The sequence below is a fragment of the Balaenoptera borealis genome, assembly GCF_965194805.1.
Source record: "Balaenoptera borealis genome assembly, contig: HAP1_SCAFFOLD_839, whole genome shotgun sequence".
In the NCBI taxonomy this organism is placed as follows: Eukaryota; Metazoa; Chordata; class Mammalia; order Artiodactyla; family Balaenopteridae; genus Balaenoptera; species Balaenoptera borealis.
The window spans coordinates 294,361-319,354 of NW_028123363.1; the positions used below are offsets into that span (position 1 = coordinate 294,361).

At 38.8% G+C, this 24,994-nt stretch overlaps 1 protein-coding gene across 10 annotated transcripts in view; it reads right to left on the reverse strand.

Moving 5' to 3' along the window:
• The window catches only part of LOC309621681 (ELKS/Rab6-interacting/CAST family member 1-like), a 123,849-nt gene that overhangs the window by 91,533 nt on the left and 7,322 nt on the right, over positions 1-24,994 (reverse strand). For 4 of the 10 annotated variants that reach the window (XM_082409063.1, XM_082409055.1, XM_082409056.1 and 1 more), the window contains exons 3-5: positions 23,611-23,772; positions 19,104-19,273; positions 6,188-6,356 (exon numbers count right to left, since the gene is read on the reverse strand). In XM_082409063.1, the coding sequence (XP_082265189.1) occupies positions 6,188-6,232 (45 nt within the window). In that variant the 5' untranslated portion in view covers positions 6,233-6,356; positions 19,104-19,273; positions 23,611-23,772. Of the gene's footprint in view, positions 1-6,037; positions 6,066-6,187; positions 6,357-19,103; positions 19,274-23,610; positions 23,773-24,392; positions 24,473-24,994 lie in introns of those variants that run through there. The other 6 variants (XM_082409059.1, XM_082409062.1, XM_082409058.1 and 3 more) reach the window with 5 other exon arrangements.

Sequence of the window (24,994 nt, forward strand, 5' to 3'; positions counted from 1 at the left end):
TTAAAAACAATGACATAAAGCTACATATAAAAAGACACAAAAATACGTTTATTTTTAAACGAATAAAAAAGTATGATCCCACTTGTCTTTTTTTAAAAATGGTGTGTAACATACGTATGCCTATATATGCATAGATATTTTATAGAAGAGTATACAAATAATTATTAACAAGTTACATCTCTAAGGAGCTGCACTGAGAGGGTCAAAGGATGGGAAAAGATAAGTTCATTTCATATGTTTTTGTACTTTTGAATTTTTTTTTACCTTGAACATATATTACTTTCATAATTTAAAACTAGCTAATTTTTTAATCCACATTGTCATTTCTTAGTGTCTTTTCTTTACTTGAGGTATAACTGACATGTAACACTGTGTAGTTTCAGGTGTACAGCATAATGATTCAGTATTTGTTTATACTGCAAAATATCACCACAAGTAAGTCTAGTTAACATCTGTTACCATATATAGTTATGAAATTTCTTTTCCTGTGATGAGAACTTCGAAGATCTACTCTCTTAGCAACTTTCAAACATGCAGTACAGTACTGTTAACTATATTTAGTCACCATGCCATACGTAACATCACCAGGACTTAATTATTTTATAACTGCAAGTTTGCACCCTTTGACCCCCTTCTTAGTGCATTAAAATCTAGATTTTAAAACAGTTGAGTACATTTACTCAATATTTCAAATATTTCAAAACAAATATATTTCAAATATACTAGTGATTCTACATTCTGCATAAAAATTAGACAAAAAAAGTTTCAGAGGCTAAACTTTTACAATGATTTTACAACACTCTCCCCCAAAGTATACTTCAGAATTATTTTTTCTGTTAAAAAAATAATTGTGGGCACACTAGAAGTGAGTAGCAAAGTTACAGCAACAATCTACAGTGGGAATAACCCAGGGATTTACAGCAAGCCAAAACATTAATACACATTGACCAAGAAAAAAAAAGAATACTCAAGTGTATAACACGTTTTGCAAAGCTCATGTGTTTCAAAGTTCCCAATTAAAAAGCAATATAGGGACTTCCCCGGTGGTCCACTGGTTAAGAATCCGCCTTCCAGTGCAGGGGACATGGGTTCGATCCCTGGTCGGGGGAATAAGATCCCACATGCCACGGGGCAACTAAGCCCACGTGCCTCAACTAGAGAGCCCGTGTGCTGCAAACTACAGAGCCCATGCGCTCTGGAGCCCATGCGCCACAACTAGGGAGAGAAAACCCACGTGCCACAACTAGAGAGAAGCCCGCGCGCCGCAACGAAAAGCTTGTGCGCCGCAACAAAAGATCCCATATGCTGCAACTAAGACCTGACGCAGTCAAAAACAAACGAACAAACAAAAAGCAATATAGGGGAAGTTTCTACAAGCTAAACATAGTCTAACCATATATCCAGCCATCATGCTCCTAGGTATTTACCCAAATGAGTTAAAAACTTGTGCCCACACAAAAACCTGTATGGGAATGTTTATAGCAGCTTTATTCATAATTGATAAAAATTGGAAGCAACCAAGATGTCCTTCTGCAGGTAATTACATAAACAAACTATAGTACATCAGACAGCAGAATATTATTCAGCGATAAAAAGAAGTGAGTTATTAAGCCATGAAATGAAATGGAGGAATTTTAAATGCATATAGTAAGTAAAAGAAACAAGTCCTGGAAAGGGTGCATACTGTATGATTCCAAATACATGACATTCTGGAAAAGGCAAAACTGTAAACAGTAAAAACATCCGTGGTAGCGAGCTGGGAGAGCGATGAATAGGTAGAACACAGAGATCTTTAGGCCAGTGAAGATACTCTGTATGACGCTGTAATGGTGGATTCATGTCATTATACATTCAGCAAAACCCACAGAACTGTACAAGACAAAGAGTGAAACCTACTGTAAGCTACAAGCTTTAGTTGATAATAATGTACCAATATCGGTTCATCAATTTTAACACATGTACCACACCAATGCAAGATGTTAATAACGGGAAACTGTGGGCAGGGAGTAAATGGGAAAATGCCCTAAAAATAAAGTCTGTTAATTTAACAACAACAACAAGAAAGCAATAGGGGGTATCTCAAAGGCATAGGGAAGGGAAGAGCCCAGCGGAAGGTGCTCGGCTGGGGGTTGTAGTTAAGGTGGGACAAAACCAGGTGACAAGCAAGGAGGAAGGGGGAAGGGCCGCACCACAGCAAACACAGCACTCGTGTGGCCAGGGAGGGGCTGCTGACCCCGTGCTCCTCTTGGGGAGCTCACAGCGAGCCATTTGTTTGTGTTCTCCGCACTCACGCATTCTCCAAGTCTTGGGAACTAGAACATTTCTCTCTCCCGGCTCAGAAATGATCAGTGGAAAAGGAACCAAAACAAGTACCTCATTATGTGTCAAGATTAATCTGGGAAAACTGTGGGCTGTTGACTGAACTGCTTCTCTTCATCGGCTGGTGCTCTAGCTTTAAAAGTTCCCAGGAGACAACCTGAAATCCAGAATCTTCTCAAAATAGAAAAGAGTGGGGGAAATTCTGAATACATCACCAAACAGTAAGAGCCTCAAGCCTTTGGAAAGAGCCCAAAGGCCAAAAGCAAGACCTGCAGAGCTGTCCACACTGGTGGGTAACCTGATGATTATCTAACAAATTCAGCATGTGTCTACCAGAGTTCCAGAAGAGTGAGAAACCTTGGGATTCGTCTGAGTTAGAACAATCTTTGATTACAGCTGAGTCACCCCTGTGTTCTTAATACAAGTAAGACCTGGGGTCTTTTCACTGTGTCTGTTCATGTGATAAGTGTCGCCCTCCAGTGTGAAATGGAAGGACGCCCTTGTTCTGTGGGGAAGACAACTGTGGAAGAAGGAGCTATGAGTACGGAGAGAGCCACCTAGAATGCCCCCTCCAAACCCGTCGGCAGAAGGCCTCTTCCTGAGGGCCTCTAACAGATCCTGAATGCCGCAGAAGCCCCAGAGGCTTGGGATCTGGGACCTTCCAGGAACTCAAGATCTCTCTTGCTGAGGTCCTTTCCATCATCACATGGACCAAAGTCTTCACCAAAGCCTTTGTGCTTCTCACCGTCTTCCCTACCAGGAAGCTCCACACGCCAGCCAACTATCTCACTGGCTCCCTGGCCAAGACCAATCTCTTGGCTTTCATCTTGGTCATAGCCATCTGCATCACATATACCATCACCCACACCTGGAACTTTGGCCAAATCCTATGTGACATCTGGCTGTCTTCTGGAATCACGTGCTGTGTGCATCTCTGCATCACTGCTGTGGACGTGTACTGGCCATCACCAACATCCTGTAGTACAATAAATGCCAGATATGCGGCCTCCACAGTCACCACTGTCTGGGCCATTTCATCTCCATCCTGTCGCTCTTCTCCCAGATCTCCTACATGATCTACTCCACAGATGGTGCCTTCTACATCCTGTCCGTGCGGCTCATCACCTTTCACACGGCCTCCGGAAGCCACCATATCACCACAGCCCAGCTCATCAGAGTTCACTCTGCTCCCTCAACCCCCAGTCTCGCACTCAGCCAGCTCCCCTCTGTCAACCACCTGAAAATCAAGCTTGCTCATAGAATCCTGGAGCAAGGGGATGTTTGCACCTCAAGAAAGGAAAGCCATAATAAAAATAACTATAGCTCTCTTGAGAACCTTTAACTGCCTCTAAACTTACTGTGTTTTCTGGTTTATTTTATGCGGATCCAAAAATTAAAGCTATTTCTATTTTATCAGCAAACAATGGTCCAGGAAACACATCACGAACGTTGAGTCTAATGATGTTAGTACAGCAACTTCTACAACAAAATAAGTAGGCAGAAAGCACTGAAGGCTCTAAGCACTGAAAATGACAGGTATAGAGGCATTATCTTAAAAGAAGCAATAATAATCTAAACCAGTTTTGAAAGTACCTGTGCTACCTATTTGATAACTGTTTTAAGACAAATCAAAGTCTATAACATGACAAATTAGTGAGGCAGCTAGTGTACTAAAAAGAGCACAACTACCGGCCCTCTAGAGCCTACTCCACTGGCCCTCCACGGCGAAAGGCAAAGAGACTAGACAAAGCATAATACACGTCATATTTGTATGATGTCCTGTAGTGTCAAAAAGCTTGAACACATACTACTAATTCTCCCAACAGGAAAGTTGTTGTCATGGGAAAAGCTGCATTTTGGAATAAGACCAACCTTGTGACAAAACCTGAAGCTACCACTTTTTTAGCTAAACAAATTTGTACAAATTTGAACCTCCCTTATGATGTAATATGTCTCGGACTTTGTTGGTTTGGGGCTTGTTTTTGTTTTGGGGGCGGGAAAGGGGAGCATGGGAGAATGGATACCAAGGTATAAAAGTGTTTTATTAGTGAGTACTGAAATAACTTAATGGATTGGGACTAACATTTTTCTATTTCCTTTAAGAAATGGGAGAAGATAGTTCAGAGTATATTTTGTGAAAATTTTGTTTTAGCTGTACCTCTAAGCATGTATACTATACGTTGACACAGATGAATGTAACATATATTTCTTATTATGTGTCATGGCCTAAAAATTTAGCCACTGATTATAACAGAGCAATCAAGATCTAAACTCCACGCCCAAAAAGTTGCAAGGATTAAACAACATTACAGATATAAAGTGGCTAACATAAGTGCTGCCACTCTATTTTTACAAACTATGATTATTCCAGGATAATGAGGCATTATTTCTAACTTCAAACCCCTGTTCACAGTTATTAAAAACTTTTTTTAATGTTTATCTAGTTAAAAATAAGACGTGCATTAGTTTGAAACAACCTTTGGGTTCTAACCAATGTACTTGTGACTTGGCAAAATCCACCAACATTACAAATGCATATCCTTTCACCCAGCAATTCTACTTTAAGTAATTTACCTAGAAATATACTTCACATATGAATAAACTAAATATGCACATTTTTAAAATGCAGCATCATTTTACATAACAGCAGAAACTTTAAGCAGACTGTCCATCAGTGGAAACCTTGTAATAAACCGTAGCACATCCACACAGGTGCTGTTGGTAACAATGAAGAAGCCCCGGAAGAAGTTTCAAAATATATTAATGGGAAAAAAGGAAAGGAAAGGAAAGGAAAGGGAAATAAAGGAATGGTAACATTTGTGTTTAGAGAAACATTTTTGCTTTATATGGATTATGCATAAAATGTTTATGGAAGAACACAGAAAGAGGTAAACAGAAAAAAAGAGAATACGTATTTGCCTGTGTATATGTAAACTGTGCCTGGAAGCGTATACAAGAAACGGGTAAGGGGAAGTGAGCAGTTGGGGGTAAGGTGAGAAGAACATATGTATAAAAATGTAAAGCAAAGTAGCATCCACTAACAAGATACTACAGTCACCCATCTAGAGTGATCAAATTTTTATGTTTACTCATTGAAAGCAAATGAAAACCAAATTAACAGAGGACAAATATTGAACATGGTCCTCTGTACACAAAAGAAAAGCTGAATTTGAGGTTTAGTGAAGAGAGTTTTATTCCTGGGCTATTGTTAGAGGTTAAAAATAAACTGGGACAATGTCAAATATTTCTGATCTATCCCCTCAGTGGAGAAGAACAATAAATACCAGTGTCTACTGTAACTATTATCTCAAAGGTACCCTTTAATTTAGCTAAAAGGGGGAGGGGAAGACAATTATTAGTACTTCCCTTATTTATTACAGTGTTAGCCTCTTTCCAGTTATGTTTAAGGTAAAATAGGAAAGAAAGTCTTCCTTTCCTTGACATATGTAGATTAGATGTCATTATAGTAGCATGTGTTTCTATTCAAAATTGCAGTCTTGCAAGAATCCCGGCCCACGTACTACACTAATTCATGGCCCTACAGTTGCCATACAAGACAGAAGATTAGGAGAGGTAGAAGAATGCCAATGCAAATACTCTGGCAATTTACAAGGCACTTTTCAGAGACAGTAGCATGGAAAATACTACTGAAGATACCAAACAGTGTTTACTTCGAAAGTTTAAAAACTGAATATACAGAACAGTTTTCACAATCTACCTCCTGCAGCAATGGTTTCAATTACGACCTGCAAAAATATAAACAGAGGAATGAGAGAGAAACTCTGATAGCACTTAGGTACAACTCAGTGGTAGGAATGAGGACGTGGGTCTGATGCGGGACCCTGGGCTCAGAACACCTGCACCTCACCTTCTTCTGAAGGACATTAACTTTCCGCTCCTTCACATCCAGCATGTCCTTGAGGTCATGGATCTCTCCAGCTTGTGGTCCCCTTCTCCTCAGCCATGTCCTGGATTTGTTTTGTCTTCTTATTCAGCATGGTTTCCTTCTCTTCCAAACGCAACCGCAGAGCATCCACCTAAGAATATAACATTTTTACAAATGATTAACTGAAAAGAAAGGAACGTAATTCCTTCCAAATAGATGTGTACAGTTGCCTAAATGATACTTTTAGAGTAAACTTTCATTAGAATCAAATAAAATACCACTCTAAATACAATTGTGACTATTTAGAAATGAAACCCTAAAATTTTGTGAGCACTTCCATGATAAAATAACATTTACATCCGTTAAGTTACGGTGTAATCAAAATAAACAGATCTGAATAAAGGGGACAAAATTGGAGAATTTATATAAAGGGGTTGAGTTGAGCTTTGCTACTTCTATAAAAGTGGTATAATCTATTATGTTTCTCAAATTTAGAATCATTTGGAGGATTTAAACAGAATGCCAGGCCAAGCCACCAGTTTCTAATTTGGCAGGGTTGGGGCTCAAGAATCAATTATTTCTAACAAGTTCCCAAGTGATGCTACACTGCTTTAGAAAATCTAAAAGTAGAAAGGAAACCGTAAGCGTCACCAAACATGACACTTGCTGTATCAGAGAATACAATCTAGCTGCAGCTGACAATCCCATAATGCACTTAGAGATCTGTAAGGCAAAGCAAGGTCTACTTTCAGATCTCAAGACTAGTCAGCTAAAGCTTGGTATCCAGGTACCTTTATCACCAAAGTTTCATACCATCCATTAGATATAACTTTAAAATAATTAGAAATCTAATATAAGTACTTATGTTTTCTTCCAGTTTTGAGATACAACTAACATACGGCACTGTGTAAGTTGAAAGTGTACAGCATAATTATTTGACTTCCATGCGTCATGAAGTGATTATCACAGTAAGTTTTATGAACATCCATTGTCTCATACAGATACAAAATTAAAGAAATAGAAAACAACCTTTTCCTCATGACGAGAACTCTTAGGATTTTCTCCCTTAAGGACTTTCACATACAACACACAGCCGTGCTGATTATCTTTATCCTGTTGTGCACCGCACCCCAGTACTTATTTACCTGATATCTGGACGTTTGTACCTTTTGACTGTCTTCATCCAATCTCCCCTCCCCTGATTCCTCACCTCTGGTAACCACATATCTGGTCTCTTGTTCTGTTTGTTTTTCAAGTATAACTGACCTACAGCCCTACGTTACTTCCTGAAACACAGCAGTGTAAGTTGATTTTACTATACATTTCAAAAAGTCTATTACAATACGTCACCACACAATAATATTCCATAGTTACTGACTGTATTCCCCACACTGTACATTTCATCCCCTTGACTCATTTACTTTTGTAACTGGAAGTTTGTCCCTCTTAATCTCCCTCACCTACTTCTTTTCTCTCCCCATCCTCCTCTCCTCTGGCAACTACCTGTTTGTTCTCTATATCTATAATTCTGTTTCAGTTTTGCTATGTTTGTTCATTGGCTTTTTAAGATCCCACATAGACGCGAAATCACACAGTATTTGGCTTTCTCTGTCTGGCTTACTTCACTTATTAGCATAATGTCCTCAAGGCCCATCCATGTTGTCACAAACAGTAGGATTTCCTTTTTTCTCATGGCTGAATAATAATATACACATACACAGACAACATCTTCTTTATCCATTCATCCACTGATGGACACTTAGGTTGCTTCCATATCTTGGTTCATTAATGCTGTAATGAACATAGGGGTGTATGGATCTCTTATAATTAGTGTTTTTGTTTTCTTCAGATAAATACCCCAGAGTGAACTGCTCGATCATACAGCAGTTCTACTTTTAATTTTTTGAGGAATCTCCATACTGTTTTCCATAGTGGCTGCACCAACTTACATTCCTACCAACAGTGCACAAGGATTCCCTTTTCTCCACAGACCACAGACTCACCAGCTCTTGTTATTTGCTGGCTTTTGGATAATAGCCACTCTGACAGGTGTGAGGTGATATCTCATTGTAGTTTTGATTTGCATTTCCCTGATGATTAGTGATGTTGAGCATCTTTTCACGTGCCTGGTGGCCATCTGTATGTCTTCTTTGGAAAAATGTCTACTCAGATCCTCTGCCCATTTTTTAATCAAGTTTTTTTTTTTTTTTGATGTTGAATTGTATGAGTTCTTTGTATATTTTGGACCCCTTATTGAATATATTATCTGCAAATATCTTCTCCAATTCAGTAGGTGGTCTTTTTGTTTTGTTAACAGTTTCCTTTGCTGTGCAAAAACTATGTAGTTTGATGTGGTCCCACTTGTTTAGTTTTGCCTGTTTCCCTTGCCTGAGGAGACATATCCAAAAAAAATTACTAAGACCGATATTGAAGAGGGTACTGCCTATGTTTTCTTCTAGAAGTTTTATGGTTTCAGGTCTCACATTTAAGTCTTTAATCCATTTTGGTTCTTTGGTTATTTTCTTAAATTAATTTATTTATTTTTGACTGCGTTGGGTCTTTGTTGCTGCACGCGGGCTTTCTCTAGTTGCGGCGAGCGGGGTCTACTCTTTGTTGTGGTGCGCGGGCTTCTCATTGTGGCAGCTTCTCTTGTTGTGGAGCACGGGCTCTAGGCACACGGGCTTCAGCAGTTGTGGCACGCGGGCTCTAGAGCGCAGGCTCAGTAGTTGTGGCACACAGGCTTAGTTGCTCCGTGGCATGTGGATCTTCCTGGACCAGGGCTCAAACCTGTGTCCCCTGCATTGGCAGGAGGATTCTTAACCACTGTGCCACTAAGGACGTCCTTTTAATCCATTTTGAACTTGTTTTTGTGCATGGTGTGAGAGAGCAGTCCAGTTTCATTATTTTTCATGTAGCTGCCCAGTTTTCCCAACACCGTTTGTTGAAGAAGCTGTCTTTCCCCCACTGTATGTTCTTGGCCCTTTGTCATAGATTAATTGCCCATATAAATGTGGATGCATTTCTGGGCTCTCTATTATGCGCCATTGATCCATGTATCTATTTTTGTGCCAGTACCACACTGTTTTGAATACTGTAGCTTTATAATATAGTTTGAAATCAGGGAGCATGATACCTCCAGCTTTGTTCTTCTTTCTCAAGACTGTTTTGGCTATTTAGGGTCTTTTGTGTTTCCATACAAACTTTAGAATTATTCTAGTTCTATGAAGAATGCCATTGGCATTTTGTACTTATTTTAGAATCTATTCACAGCAAATTTCATTAAACATACTCACACACCAAATTCTTTTGCTTTTTTGCTTTCCCACTAAGGATTTATAATTCAGCAAATAGTTACACATTTGATTACAGAAAAACAGGGAGGTGGGTTTCTTTCTGTTCAACAAAAATGTAACATGAGTCACACATGCAAGCCACTTCTGAAATTTTTAATTTTCTAGCAGCCACATTAAAAAGTGATAAAGGAACAGGTAAAATTAATTTTAATAATATATTTTATTTAATCTAATATATATACACATTATTGTCATTTCAAACCTGTAGTCTATATAAAAAAACTATTAACAAGCTATTTTACGTTTCTGTTTTGTACTAAGTCTTCAAAGCCCAATGCATATTGTAATTGACACTTATGTCACATCTCAATTTGGACTTGCCATGTTTCAAGTGCTCAATAGCCACATGTGGCTGGTGGCTACACACTGACAGTGCACATCTAAGATAACAAGTATGTTTCTACAGAACATCTTTAATCTTGAACTTGTCCTATATTATTTTCCCTGTCTGAATGTAGAATAACCCACAAAGAAAAAATAGGTCGGACTTCCCTGGTGGCGCAGTGGTTAAGAATCCGCCTGCCAATGCAGGGGACACGGGTTCGAGCCCTGGTCCAGGAAATTCCCACATGCCGCGGAGCAACTAAGCCCGTGCGCCACAACTACTGAGCCTGCGCTCTAGAGCCCGCAAGCCACAGCTACTGAGCCCGTGTGCCACAACTACTGAAGCCTGTGTGCCTAGAGCCCGTGCTCTGCAACGAGAAGCCACTGCAATGAGAAACCTAATTTTTTTAAAAAATAGGTAATATGGGTAATGACTCACAGAGAGAATACCAAAACATCAGGAAATATTATTATTACCTTATATCACAACTATATTATTACATCAATAACATATTGAAACTATATTATATCAAAACAATAAGGTATCTGAGAACCAGTACTGTATGTTTAGTGGCACTTACTGCTCAATAAGTATTGTGGAAAATTTCCTAGGAGACCAGTCTCATTTGAGACTGATATAGATAAGCCATCATGTACTTACAAATTATGTTGGACCACGCTGGAGAGGAAAAACATGGAAATAAACAACATTCCACTCTGCTAAACTCTATTTCTCTCAACCACTTCAAGGCCACCAGTCTCACCAAGCCAGAAATAGGGGAAGCCGTCTTTTCAGGTCCCATTTATAATTCGTCAGCACAAGTTCCACTGCCCCCTCAATAAACAAACAATCTTGCACCTGGAATTTTCCTCTATTCTACTTTAATTAATGATACAGGGTAAACCTTATTACATTCTGGAAAGGTCCACCTAAGAACTTTCAAACTCTGAAAATCTTATTTCTGAAACACGGTTCTTTCCTTTCTTCTACGCCTACTAAATCTACTCTTTGTCCATAGTATAACCTCTGACCTATCATCCCTAACTTTTTGTTATTCACCTCCATTCTGGTTTTATTTGTTTTTCTCCCAGCCTGAGCAATCATTTCAAATACAGCCTCACATCATCTTTTTTTTTCCAGTCATGTTTATTTTTTACAAACCTTTACTTCTGTATTAAACAGTTTTCTCCATTCTACCCTCAGACTTCTGAACCTTCCTGCACATGGTCATGTATATGCTTGCCAAGCACATACACAGTATATCAAAAGTCCTCGGAATTCTATTCTCAAGCATCGTATTTTCTTCCCTTGTATTTTCCCTGTGGAAAATTTCAATTTCCCATGGTAACCGGCAAAACCGGTACTTTAAGAAAGCAGACCCAAGATCTCAAAGCTAAAAAGAAGTGATGGAGCATGGATTTAAGATTAAATGGTCTGTCTTCAGATCCTAAGCTCTTAACCACTAATTCTGTAAGATTTCATATATGTAAAATTCTAGAAAATGCAAACTAATTACAGTAACAGAAAGCAGACCGAGGGTTGCCTGGATATGAGGGAGGAAGTGGGGAGGAGAGAAGAATATCAGGGAGAGGCAGAAGAAAGGGGTTACAAAGAGGTACAAGAAAACCTTGGGGACAGGTGTTCTTTATCTTGACCGTGCCATTGGTTTCAGAGGTGTATGTGCCGAAACTTACCAAACTGTACATTTTGAATATATGCAGTTTATTTGATGGCAATAAATTTGATTTTTTTAAGTAAGCAAAATTAGAAAGCATGGTATTAGAACAGGAATAAACCAACAGACGTTTGCCACAGAAATGCAAGCCCAGACACACACACTCACACCATTTAGTGACCCATACACATATAAACAGAGGTGACACTGTAATCAGTGAGGAAAGCACAGAGTATCTGATAAACTGTTTTCAGACAACTGGCTACCCATACTGAGGGAGGGGGGAAGAACCCTGACTCATATCATACACAAAAATGAATTCTAGATGAATTAAAGCTTTATATATAGAAAGCAAATCTTTAAAACTTTTAGAAAGAAAGATACTGTTTAAGTATCTTTTAAGACAGGGCAGCATGGAAGGATTTTTTTTTTTTTAAAGACCCAGAAAGGATACATCGTAAAGAAGAAATACTGGTAAAGCCAACTACGTTAAAATTCAAAACTCCTACACGTCATTTACCATCTTAAAATGTTTTAGTATTTTACCTATATTTTAAGTGCCTGAAATAGTTCTTAGTAAACATACTACTAAGGAAAATAGAGGCATATTTATACTAACTTTTTTTTTTTTAATTTATTTTATTTTGTTTATTTTTATTTTTGGCTGTGTTGGGTCTTCGCTGCTGTGCACGGGCTTTCTCTAGTTACAGCGAGCAGGGGCTACTCTTCATCGCAGTGTGTGGGCTTTTCATTGTAGTGGCTTCTCTTGTGGCAGAGCATGGGCTCCAGGCGCACGGGATTCAGCAGTTTTGGCACGCAGGCTCAGTAGCTGTGGCTCGTGAGCTCCAGAGCGCAGGCTCAGCAGTTGTGGCGCACAGACTTTGTTGCTCCACGGCATGTAGGATCTTCCTGGACCAGGGATCGAACCCGTGTCCCCTGTATTGGCAGGCGGATTCTTAACCACTGCGCCACCAGGGAAGTCCCTACACTAGCTTTTTAAAATGTTGATATTTTGTGAACTGGTCAAAATAAATATGATGCAATACTGAACTTCAAGTTTCAAAATGTATGACCATTTACAATCACTCCAAAAAAATTAAATACCTAGGTCTAAATCTAACAAAACATGTATAGGCTCTGTATGCTGAAAATTACAAACGGCTAATGAAAGCAACTGAAGAAGATCTAAATGAGTTCTTCCCATGAATAGTATATGAAATGGAAACTTGACATGTGTAAAGATAGCCAATCTACTTAAATTTTTCCTCAATGATGAGGAAAAAGAAAAGATTACTCAGCAGTGACCAAAAAAAAAAAAAAAAGTGTTTTACTGACAAACAGTAGAACTACAATAAGCCAAGCCCAGCGAATCCAAAAGATGTTACGTTACAAATTTCCAGTTTTGGTGCCTGAATTCAGCACTAGAGAGTTCAGAGCAAGAACTAAAATCCAATGCAGAACAAAGATGGAATACATGATCACCACTGAGTTCTCCAATGGTCCTTTCTAAAGTGCAAGGTGACAAAATTCCTTAAGTTACCCCCAGTTTTCCTTCATCTACCTATTAAAATCAGAAACACTCCACTATGCAAAGAAGGAAAAAAGGTCCAGAAGGGAAATGTCAGAACAGACTGAATAATTATTCAATAGGGAGAAAAGAACTGCCACCACAGAGCGAAGATTCTTGTGAATAGGAAATTCAACGACCAGGCTGTCGAGATGCCAGAAGAACTCACTGACCCTTATCCACCTGGCGTTTGTTGAGGCTCAGCTCCAGCCGGCCTACGTGGCTACTAGTCCCATCTGACAGCATCAGATGTGGCTCCTATTAGTGAACCCATTACAGGGCATCCATCAGTCAGGGCGAGTCAAGAGGGAGCTCCTTGAACCCTCTGACCCGCTGCACAGTTAAAGAGGTCAAAGTCTTAGAAAGTACACATGCCAGAAATCTAAAAATAAATAAATCTCATGCCAAGTCATTTCTACCTAATTCCTACATTCTAGTTTGTATTCTGTATACTATATATTCCACTTCTAATATGTATTCTATATATCCCAATAACCACAAGCAAAAGAACAAAGCAACTCACCTTAAAAACATTTTACCCAATACCCTTGAAATACACTATTAAATTCTTATTGCAGAAGTCAAAAGCCCAGACATTTAAACCTGTAGATAAGCTTGAACTGCCTTGTCTCTCAGTTCTTCTCAGCATTAATTTCAGAAAAATGAAAGGCTTTCCATCTGTGGGTCAGGAATCAGAACACAGCAGGAAAACGTCCCTCATCACTTCTAAGTGTTTCTCATTCTGATGGGACCAATGTCTCAGGATAATAACTGTGAGGCCTCATATTGCTGCTTCTTTACCAAAAGTACCCAGATGCCCCAGCTGCACTTTTACGTTAGATCCCTGACTCTGCTAAGTGACCTGGAAATGGGCCTGCACGAACCACTCATAAATACCCGCATGCCGATTTGAGGGAATGTCAGGTATGAGACCCACAAGAATTGGTGACCGAAAAAGGTAAAGAATGAAAACTCCTGTTATAAACATACAAACCTTTGGTGTTACTGCAGTGGGAAATGCAGGTTTTGATATTAAAAATATTTCGTATCACAAATATTAGCCACAGAAACTACCCAAGCCCACAGTCTAATTACTAAGTGATCTTTTCAATTCAAATCACCTGTGTACACTTTTTCTTGATCTGCTTTTTCATGCAATGCAGAATTTAAATGGGCTAGTCTGGAGAGCTGAGATAAAAATAACCACAAAAACCACTTTGCTACTACTAGATTAATTGCTCTGAATTCTACACTGATCTTCTGGTTTGGTGTGAACTAAATTCAGAGTATAATTTTGCGTGAGGTCCGTATTTTGCAAACCACAAAAAACATATTCAGGAAAACCCCTCACAGACTAGCAGGACACACAGTCATCACCCTAACACCATTCTTGGCAGGAGGAATAAGACCTTTTTTATTCACATCAACTGAGCTGGAGGAACAGCATCTAACCAGCTTGCCAAGCATCAAGGTCTGTGGCAAACAGGTTAGGCCAACTTCAACAAAATCAGAAGGTTTTTCCTCCACAAGACTTTCTCTACCAAAGGACATGAACAGAAAAATGGCTACCTTGCTGTTTGGCCTTTTACTTCTGACCACAAAAGTATTAATTATCTCAACCCATCTTAACCTTCTTTTGTTTTACATCAATAAACAGATCTACCTAAGAGCACATTAGCACTAGTAACTGCATGCCAGTAACAATGGCATGTTTCCTATAATTCCTCTTTTGAAATTATATGACTCACTGCCTTTCTAACTCTCTGACCACACCTTTTCAGTTTTCTTCACTGGATCCGCTGTCATTTCCCCCTCTTTACATCTCACTCGATACAACCTTCCTCTGGAGAAACCAATTCATCCCTAAGGCTTTAGCCACTACCCCCATAATGACAGCTTCCTAATATTTATTCCTAGCCTATTCCTAGCCCCAACCAGTTCTAAAAACCTGAGATTCTAACAAAAGTTTCTGCTTTCACTGAATATTTAGTTTAGAATGAGCTTTTTTGGTTTTAATCTTTTCTTTGAAAGGACCTTTAAAGATCACCTAATGTGGTCACACATAAATGTAAGTTAAATCTGAGTACTGTCTACTATATTATTTTCTGCATTTTTCCTGTATTTCATAAATTTTTTTTTTAATTTATGTATTTATTTATTTGGCTGTGTTGGGTCTTTGTTGTTGCACGTGGGCTTTTTTTTAGTTGCGGCAAGCGGGGGCTACTCTTAGTTGCGGTACGCGGGCTTCTCATTGCGGTGGATTCTCTTGTTGCGGAGCACGGGCTCTAGGCGCGTGGGCTTCAGTAGTTGTGGCACATGGGCTCAGTAGCTGTGGCTCACGGGCTCTAGAGCGCAGGCTCAGTAGTTGTGGCGCACGGGCTTAGTTGCTCTGCGGCATGTGGGATCTTCCTGGACCAGGGCTCGAACCCGTGTCCCCTGCTTTGGCAGGCGGATTCTTAACCACTGCGCCACCAGGGAAGTCCCCATAAACTTTTAAAAAGGTAAATAATCTAAACTACTCCTAATTTTAAAGCTGAGGAAATCAAAGCCGAAACTAAGTGACTTGCCGAAGATCACTAAGTATAATTTCCTATCACCACATCTCCCACTGTTCCCATCTAGAAAGGAGGATGACTGAAGGGCGTTGGGTCATGAGGCTGAGAGTGTACACAAGCAGACCTTTTTAAAAGGCTATTTCAACTGCACTGAGTTCTGTCTGACATCCCAACAACAGGTTGAAGAGCTCAGAGAAACTTGCAAAAGGCCACAGGCAGAGATGTGTCATTCAACAGTGCACAGTTTATCTGTACAAAGGTGGGGAGAGGGCTACAAAGTTATCATCTAAAAAAACCAGTGGTGATATTTTAAACCCACTGATATTTAATATTCACCTCCAAATTCAGATGAGAACTTCATAATTTAAAAAATCTATTCTAGCCACATTAAACATCTATTCTAACCTTAGGAAGTTGGTATTATTATTCTTCTCAGTGACAGACGAGAAAATGGAGGATTACAGAGGTAAGATAACTCATCCAAGGTCACATAACTAATAAATGTAGAAGGCTATTTCAAGCCTAGGTCTGACTCCAAAGCCCATGCTTTGACCACAGTGCTACTAAATCCAGACCACCTCTGTGAAGGTCAACCGATTAAAGGAGATGTTCATAAAACTGGAGCAATTCCATAGATACTATACACTGTACACTGCCCAACACAAAAGGACCTCATTCCATGGACCCTGAACAGGAAAAACACCAGGTCTTTTCCCACATCCCGTTTTTCCTTCAAGAATTTTAAAATTAAAAAAAAAAAACAAAACCAAAAAACTCCTGAATCCATGTTCTTTTTCATATGTGCTTAATTTTGTGATTTGAGAGCTGGATGAAAGTCTAGGGTAGCTTCAGAGAGGAGGATGAGATCGATAAAGAGCAATTATAGGGGGCCTCCCTGGTGGCGCAGTGGTTAAGAATCCTCCTGCCAATGCAGGAGACACAGGATCGAGCCCTGGTCTGGGAAGATCCCACATGCCGCGGAGCAACTAAGCCCGTGCGCCACCACAACTACTGAGCCTGTGCTCTAGAGCCTGCGAGCCACAACTAATGAGCCCGTGTACCACAACTGCTGAAGCCTGCAAGCCTAGAGCCTGTGCTCTGCAACAAGAGAAGCCACCGCAATGAGAAGCCTGTGCACCACAACAAAGAGTAGCCCTTGCTCGCCGCAACTAGAGAAAGCCCGCGCGCAGCAACAAAGACCTAATGCAGCCAAAAATAAATAAATAAAATTATTTTTTTAAAAAAGAGCAATTATAGGAACAGAAAGATAGCAATTATAGAAATAGGTGAGAACTTTCAAAGAGCTGGTTCAAACTGTCTTTTATGGGATCCAACAGGAGAAAGCTGCTTTGGAAAAAGTGAGCCTTGTCAAGTGTCACCAGAGTAATTTAAGAAAAAATAGCAAATCCTGATAAACAGGCATATAACATTCATATAATCACCCCAAATTCAAAAGGAAGTTAGCTTTTCTACTGTTATCTTTTAGAATGAGACCCTTATATTTGAGCAGTAGTCCTAATAACTTACAGGGGTAATTGCTGAAACTCAGTTAGTCCTAAAAACAAATATAAAAACCATCCAAGAATGACCACAAATACAGTCTTTGTTCTCTATGGTACAAGAAACCAATCACAAGCCCATCTGTGTGAGACCTAGCTAATAAGAACACTATTTCAGAGGGGGGTACAAAGAGAAGGATGGGTTGCCAAGGGGAAGAAGTCATCTATTAGACTGTGACAAGCTTTTAAGTGTTTGCATTATCATTAACCAACTGCCTGGTTCCCTGGTTCCCACACCTGCCACCTCCATCCAAAACTATCACAGCAGCACTTGCCAACAGGCTCAGCTCCAAAACACTGGCGCCCTCTTCTGATCCTTTTGTAGTACTGCATTCATACCAGGCACTGATGTGACAATCTCTAATAAAGCCACAAATTAATAAATTTGCAGGTAACATTTTTCAGATAATTCTGTATTTGCAATTCCCTGAATAAACCTTAATTTAGCTTGATAAAAATGTTAAATAGCAGACCTTCTACATAAAATTTATGCCAATGAAAAGAAAAGCAACAATGTTCTCTTACCGTTTTAACAGTTTACATATATTAGCTGATAGTATTACAAGAATTAGAAGGATGCCAATAACTGACAGACAAAGACCTTACTATGTGCCAGGCACTAGGAGTGAATAAATTAGTTTAATGCTAACAACCTAATGAGGCAGGAACTCCTCTTCATCTTACAGGTGTAAAACGAGGCACAATGAACTTAAGTAATGTGCCCAGGACCCTGCACCTGGTAGCAAGTGGTAAAACTGAAGTTCACACTCAGTAACTGTGACTCCAGAGCCAGAGCCTTATCTACCCCAAAATATCCCTCTGAGGTATCATGATAAAATGAAACGTGATCAAAATAGAAAAAGTATAAGTTGTAAGGAAAATTATAAATACATCATCCAAATCTCTCATTTTCAACAAAATCCCTAACTGTAAAAAAATAAAATACTACATGAAACATTTTGGTCATTTTCCCATTCCTCCTCGCTTGAAGATTCTGAACTTCTGGGTCTAAGATGTTTTTATGCCTTCTTTTTACTACCCATTCCTTTCTTCATTACACTATGCCTTTATTTATCTATTATCTTGTTCTTGAAAAGAAAAGAAAAAATTAATCCATACTATACGCTTTATTTTTCTTCTATACAGCAGAACTGCTTACCTATTCCTACCTAAATTCTCTATTTCATTGAGATCTTTAGAAAATATTTTCCTTAAGACAGTAAATCCAAATAGCATCATCAATTCCTTCTCATTGCAAATATGAGAGATTCTCATCTGCCTGGAATTATTTAGTGTGTTCCTACCTCTAATCAAGGCTGGCAGACTAGATAATCTTCTAATATTTCTAAAAATGCTAACTTTATTTTCAAACAGGACATGAAGGCACATGTCTAATAATCTGCAGTTCAAAACAAGATTTATCTCAAACATTTCTAGATTCCACAGTTTGCCTACTTAAAGCTATTCATAATACCAAAAATTAAGGACACTTAATAACCCAACACAGGCTGACCAAGCTCACTCCCATTCATGACTGAAAGATTTACCACGGGTGAAAACAAATGCTTTTACAACTATCGTTTCATTTCATAACATTAGTTTAAAGTCTACTTAGAAGCACAGACTTAGTCAAAGTCTGAAGTATCAAAAACATATATTAACTGCACCGGTTTAATTTGTTAGATACAAGAACAATAGAAACAAGATGGTTATAGTTTAGTACTATAACTGACCACATCGCTAAAGAATCCATCGTAACATTATTCATAGCTCCCGTATCTCAACACAACAAGAAGTGCACAGGTAACACACAAGAAAAGGTGCCAAGGAATGGGCTCCGTGCAAATCCCACAACTCCTTTTACCTCGTTCTGCAGGATGGCAGCCCTCGAGGCTCCTTAGCAGTCAAGGACTCCTTCAGCACTTCAATGTGCTGCTTGCTGTCTGAGAACTGGTTGGTGAGTGTTTCTAGCTTTGTCTGTAGGGCTAGTAGTTCTCTGTCCTTTCTGGACAGCTCCTGCTTCACCTGACCAATCTAGAGAAGAAGAAAAAGCAGTGTAAGGAAAAAAGAAATAAAACCACCATCTCTGATCTGGATCTTTGACAGATCCACGTCAAGATATACAGCATTAACTTTATGACAGGACACAATTCATCTTTTTGCACCATCTAATCTTAGCTGACCACCCCCCCCAAAAAAACAAAGCTTATCCAACTAATAGCAAAATTTCCAGTTTTCATTTATTGTCTCCCCTAAACTTCTGAAATCCATTAGAAAAGGAATGGAAGAAGAAAAATCCCAATTCACTTAGATGACTATGAGACAGCAGTAAGCATCTGAACACGACTAAAGCAGTTTTCATCTTACTAAGTCATAAGAAACTGCAAATCATACAGCAGGATTAGTGTAGATGGAATACAGAAAGAAAAAAGAAACTTCCTACTATTGCTATTTAAACTCAAAAGCTGCACATTTATTTTTTCATTGTTGTTTTTTTCACTCTCAAATGAAAGTGTACATAAAGTCCTTCTTAAAAAGCCACTTTAGTGTTATAAGGCATTATAAACATGTGCTTTCTAAAAATTATATAATTTTGAGGAGTTAGGGGTACTGACCTAAAAGAAAGATTCCACCTACAAAGTTATATTACCTACAACATGTCATATCAACTAAATGGATAAAAGTATATAACCTAAATAAAGAACGCATAAAATCTCATTCTCTAAGAATCTACATGTGTAATCAAATTTGAATTACTCTGACAGAGTAATCCATACATCAACAGGTGCCACTCACTCCCCCAGAAATTTTTCTCATCTTAACTTAGAAAACATTTAACATCAAACATCTCCTTTACATTTCTACTGTGTTTCTAAGAATTTTTACTCTTTTATTCTAAATGTAAGCCAAATTAACAGAAATCATATCTGTTTTTACATTGTATCTACTGCCTAAGCAAGGTAGCTATGCACTAAAATATAGACTCTTGGAAGTATAAATTTCACAAGAAGTCAGTAATCTCAGTACCACTGATGAAACAAAAAATACTTTTTAAAAAGTTGAATGTATCTAAAGTATTTTGACTGAAATAATCTTAGGCATAAGGGACAAAGTTTTTGAGAACAATTTCCCATGAGAGAGTATGAAATAAATTTTACTGTAATTAAAATTACTTTTAAGGAGGACTAAAAATAAACTTATAATTTACTGTTCTGTTTCATCAGGAAGACAAGCATTTTTCTCATATGCATGAAATCTCTACTTACAAATAGAATATTCATTCATTCAACAAACATTTCTGTGTGCTCACTGTATGCAAAATACTCGCAGCTGCTAAGGACATCACTGGAAGATAGCTGTAAACAGCAGCTACTTCCATCCTGTAACTCAGATACGTACCCAGGAGCTGCCACATACTGTAATGGTGTAGCATCTTTCATGACATCCCTTTACCAACATCCCACCCCTAACAAACAGAATGCACTAAAAACGCACTGGTGGTATGAATGAATAGTCAGGAGAAACGTTCAAAATGTTCTCACCTCATCAGCTAAAGAACTATGGCTTAAAGATTACTCAAATTTCCAGCTACCTCTAGACCATGTGATCAAAAATAAATATAAAATCTCAGTTTCCTCATCATCTGCATTACTAAATAATCCTCAAATACTGCTATACTGACCATAAAGACTGAGAAAAAGAAGAAAATATCCTAAATAGAAGAGTTTAGAAGCACAAATTTTCCTTAAAAGTTAGGAGCATAAGGCTTTTGCAGTCAATCCCATGTGAGAACGAACGAGTGTGTCTTCTTGGGTAACTACCTCTCTAAGCCTTGGTTTCCTAATCAGTAAGATGGAGAAAGCAAACCAGTGCCACTGTACTGCGTACAGATTAAACCAAAAAAATGTAGAGAATGTTTAGCCTGTTGTTCGACACAAAAAGAAATTAATAATACTAGCTGAGGAAAAAAAAGTTATAGATCAACTTCTCCTCTAGACAATACATGGTTACAACAAACCAAATTGGACCCTTTTAGACAAAATATCTCACTTTTCTATCTATACTATAAAGTGGTCCATAAATAGCAAACACACTAAATTAGCACAAGTGGTTTTTTTTTTCTTTCTTTTAATGCTGCATTCCAGTCTTATCCTACCGTAATTTTCAGAAGCAGTTTTTTTCCTGACACTTGGGAGACAAATGCGTGCACAGCCTAGTATAGGGCAGTGGAGTGCAGAGCTTACCAGCACAGGTTCTGGACCCAAATGGCTTGTGTAAAAATCAAACTCTGCCTCTTACTAACTGTGCTTCCTGAGCACCACTGTGTTACCTCAGCTTCCTTATCCATAAATTGGGTTGAGAATATACCTACCTTAGTAGGTTATAAAATGCTTATAGTAAGTACTCAAGTGTCAGCTATTTTATTATAATCATTTTATCACAGTTTGAAATGGAATTTCAAGTTCTCTAGACAGATGATTGAGCTACTGAATAGATTTAGAGACTTTAAGTTTCACGCTACTTCTAACTGACCAGATAACTAAATAAGCTAATCACTTCTATACATCTGTTCCAAAGAAAGTAAAATTTGTTGCAAAATCACCTATCGGGGACTTAAAGATGATGTCTACATATGAAGGTAAAGCACTTCACTCAAGAAATCAGACTCAAATAAACCCTGGGTGATGGACCTACAACATCTGCACATTCTTTGTACCTAAGAAGAGAAAGAGACCATTCACATAAATCAACAAGTTTCCGGTTAACAGGAAAGGAGTCGAGAAAAAACAGCTTTGAAGCACCATCCACACAGTGACAAAGCAACAATAAAAAACCAGGGACAGGGCTTCCAGAGCACATGAGGGCTCGCTGCACACAGGGTGGCACGTGGGTCAAACCGGTGAACAGGAGTCAGTTAAAGAGCAGAGCAGGCTGGTCAGTGCTAGTCCCGGGCAAAGCTGCCGACCACAGAGTGAAAGTGTGAGCACCCAGAGCCAGAGCAGCAGGGTCCCACTGTGGGATCACTGCACGCAAAGGGTAAATCTTTCGGCAAAGACCTCTGCCTGAAGACCAGCCGCTCTCTTTTTCAGCTCCTCCCCTTGAGCCTCTTTCGAATTTAGCTCCTCCTTCAGTTGCTCTACCTGTCACGACACTGTTATTCTTTTTCACTCATGTGTCAACTTAGGTCTTCTTATTATCTGCTTTTGAGCCAGAGCAGTAACTGGAAATAACAATAACTCATATAACACAATCAAATCTGTTCCCCTAATTTCCTCTTCAAAGGACCCTAGATGGGCTCACTATTTTCACAGGGTAATGGACTGAAATGTGCTAATCAGCAAATGGGAAGCAGAGATGATATTTTATTTTGTTCTCAAGTTAGAATGATAAATCAAAACTAACAGAAAGTTGGATATGTGAATTTTTAAGTTCTAAAAGTTACATGAAATTGGCCGTAGTCATTGATAACAGATTCTTAAAATAACAGAGGAATATTCTACTGACTTATATGCAGGTATGGGTATCGCAGAAAGAAGCCAGAAACTGTATCATTAAAGGAACAGTTTTCACTTCTGAGAAATTAGGGAACTAACACAATTGGGATATGGGGGGCAGGGGGAGGGGGAGGAACACTTATTTTCTAGCTAATATTTTATAATTGAAATTATGATCTTTAAAACACCACAGACCTGATAAACTGATAACTGTAATAAACTAAGTCCTCCAATTTGCCTAAGATAGTTCATAGGATCAAAATAAATGCCTTTGGCTCTAAAGAAGGAATACTGTGACTGAGGTTATAATACAGACTGATATGTCTCAATGATGCCTATCCTACTGTACATACACCCCAAGTGCACGTGGGAAACAATAAACCTGATACACATGGGTCTTCTCCAAGGGAGAGCGCAAAGGGCTTTCCTTTAGGGAACTGTGTTTGAAGGGAAAACACGATTTTATTTAAGCCATTTCAGGAAAAAAAAGGGGAGGTGGATTCAGTCTCTTAGGCTGAATTTGACTTCTAAATTTGTTCACAACACATAGAGAACGCGATGTTTCATATAGTGAGAAAAACTCATCTGGATGTAATCCTACTAATCGCCTCAGAAGTACTGGTAGACATGAAATGTTAAACTGTGATAATACACACTTAGCCTCATACAAGTAATTTTCTTTGAAGTGAAATCTGAAATAACTATACAACATCAGTAATTCTGACTTTAATTCTGGGAAAGTTCTATCTGAAAGAATTACGGTACAAGTATTCTTCCCTGAAGCCTGATAAAACAGCGTGAGGTCCATCATCACTAAAGAAGTAGGAACATGCATCAATTTTTCAAACCCCATTTAAAAATCACGGTATCACACACCATGACCTTGTTTTTCATAAATTTAGAATGGCTCCGATAGACCTCCATTTGCCTCATTTCTTCCTCTCGTTCTTCAGTACTCAAAGCCCCGTTCGATTTCAGCATCTGAATCTCCTCTTCCAAGTCTCAGAGCCCACGCTCCATAGAGGAAATTTTTGAATCCTGAGGACAAAGGAAGATTTAGACATTAAAGTATTCGCAAAAAGTCAGAGAGGTTGCACAAGTCTGTCTTTACAGATGTGAAGTTTAATAAAGATAAACAAATATGTAGAAATATTGCAACTGGTGCCTTGCTTCTAAAATATATCCTTCATGGCCATATGGTGGAGAGGACTGAGACTGAGATCTATAGTATGATTTTTCCTCTATCCTTTCCTCTGCACCCTTTTGATTAAAATTGAGAGTATTAACTAAAGAAGTAGAAGCAATGGAAAACTAGTTAAAGTTTCTAAGTACTTTATGGTCAACAAACTTCTAGTGAAAACATCTGTAATATTAACAGTAAAACCTTTTCTAGCTATAATATTTTATCGTTTTACTTGACCCCCCCTAAAAGGCTTATTTCTGCCCCCAAAGGAGTGGGGAAAAGAGTAAGAAGGTTTCAAAGATTTACACAATAATGCGTATAACCCTTATCTACAATAATAAAGATCTGATAACGTCCCACTGCAGAAAAACAAAGGGATGAATAATTACGTTAACAGTTACACTTTATCACACAGTGGTCCCGCCTTTTCCACAGTTTTACTTTCCGTGGTTCTGCTTTCTGTGGTTTCAGTTACCTGAGGTCAACTGCGGTCAGAAAATATCAAATGGAAAATTCCAGAAAAAAACAATTCAGAAGTTTTAAACTGTGCACCGCTGTTCCAATCAACATGATGAGCTCTCACACCATCCCATTCTGTCCCACCGGAACGTGAATCATCCCTTTGTCCAGTGTACCCACGCCCGTTAGGCACTCACGGCAGCCGTCTCGGTTATCAGATGGACAGTCCTGGCATCACAGTGCTTGTGTTCAAGTGACCATTTTTACGTGACAGTATTTTATTTAATACCGTCCCCAAAGCACAAGAGTAGTATGCTGGCAATTCAGATTTGACAAAGAGAAGCCGTAAGGTGCTTCTTTTAAGTGAAGAGGTGGAAGTTCTCACTAAGAGAAAAAATCATATGCTGAGGTTGCTAAGATCTACAGTCAGAACGAATCTTCCAGCAGTGAAATTGGGATGAAGGAAAAAGAAATTCGTGCCACCTCAAACTGCAAAAGTTATGGCTACAGTGCATGACAAGTGCTTAGTTTAGATGAAGAAGGCATTAGATTTGTGCAGTAAGATACTGAGAGAGAGAGAGAGAATGAGACCTATTCACATAACTTCCATTACAGCAT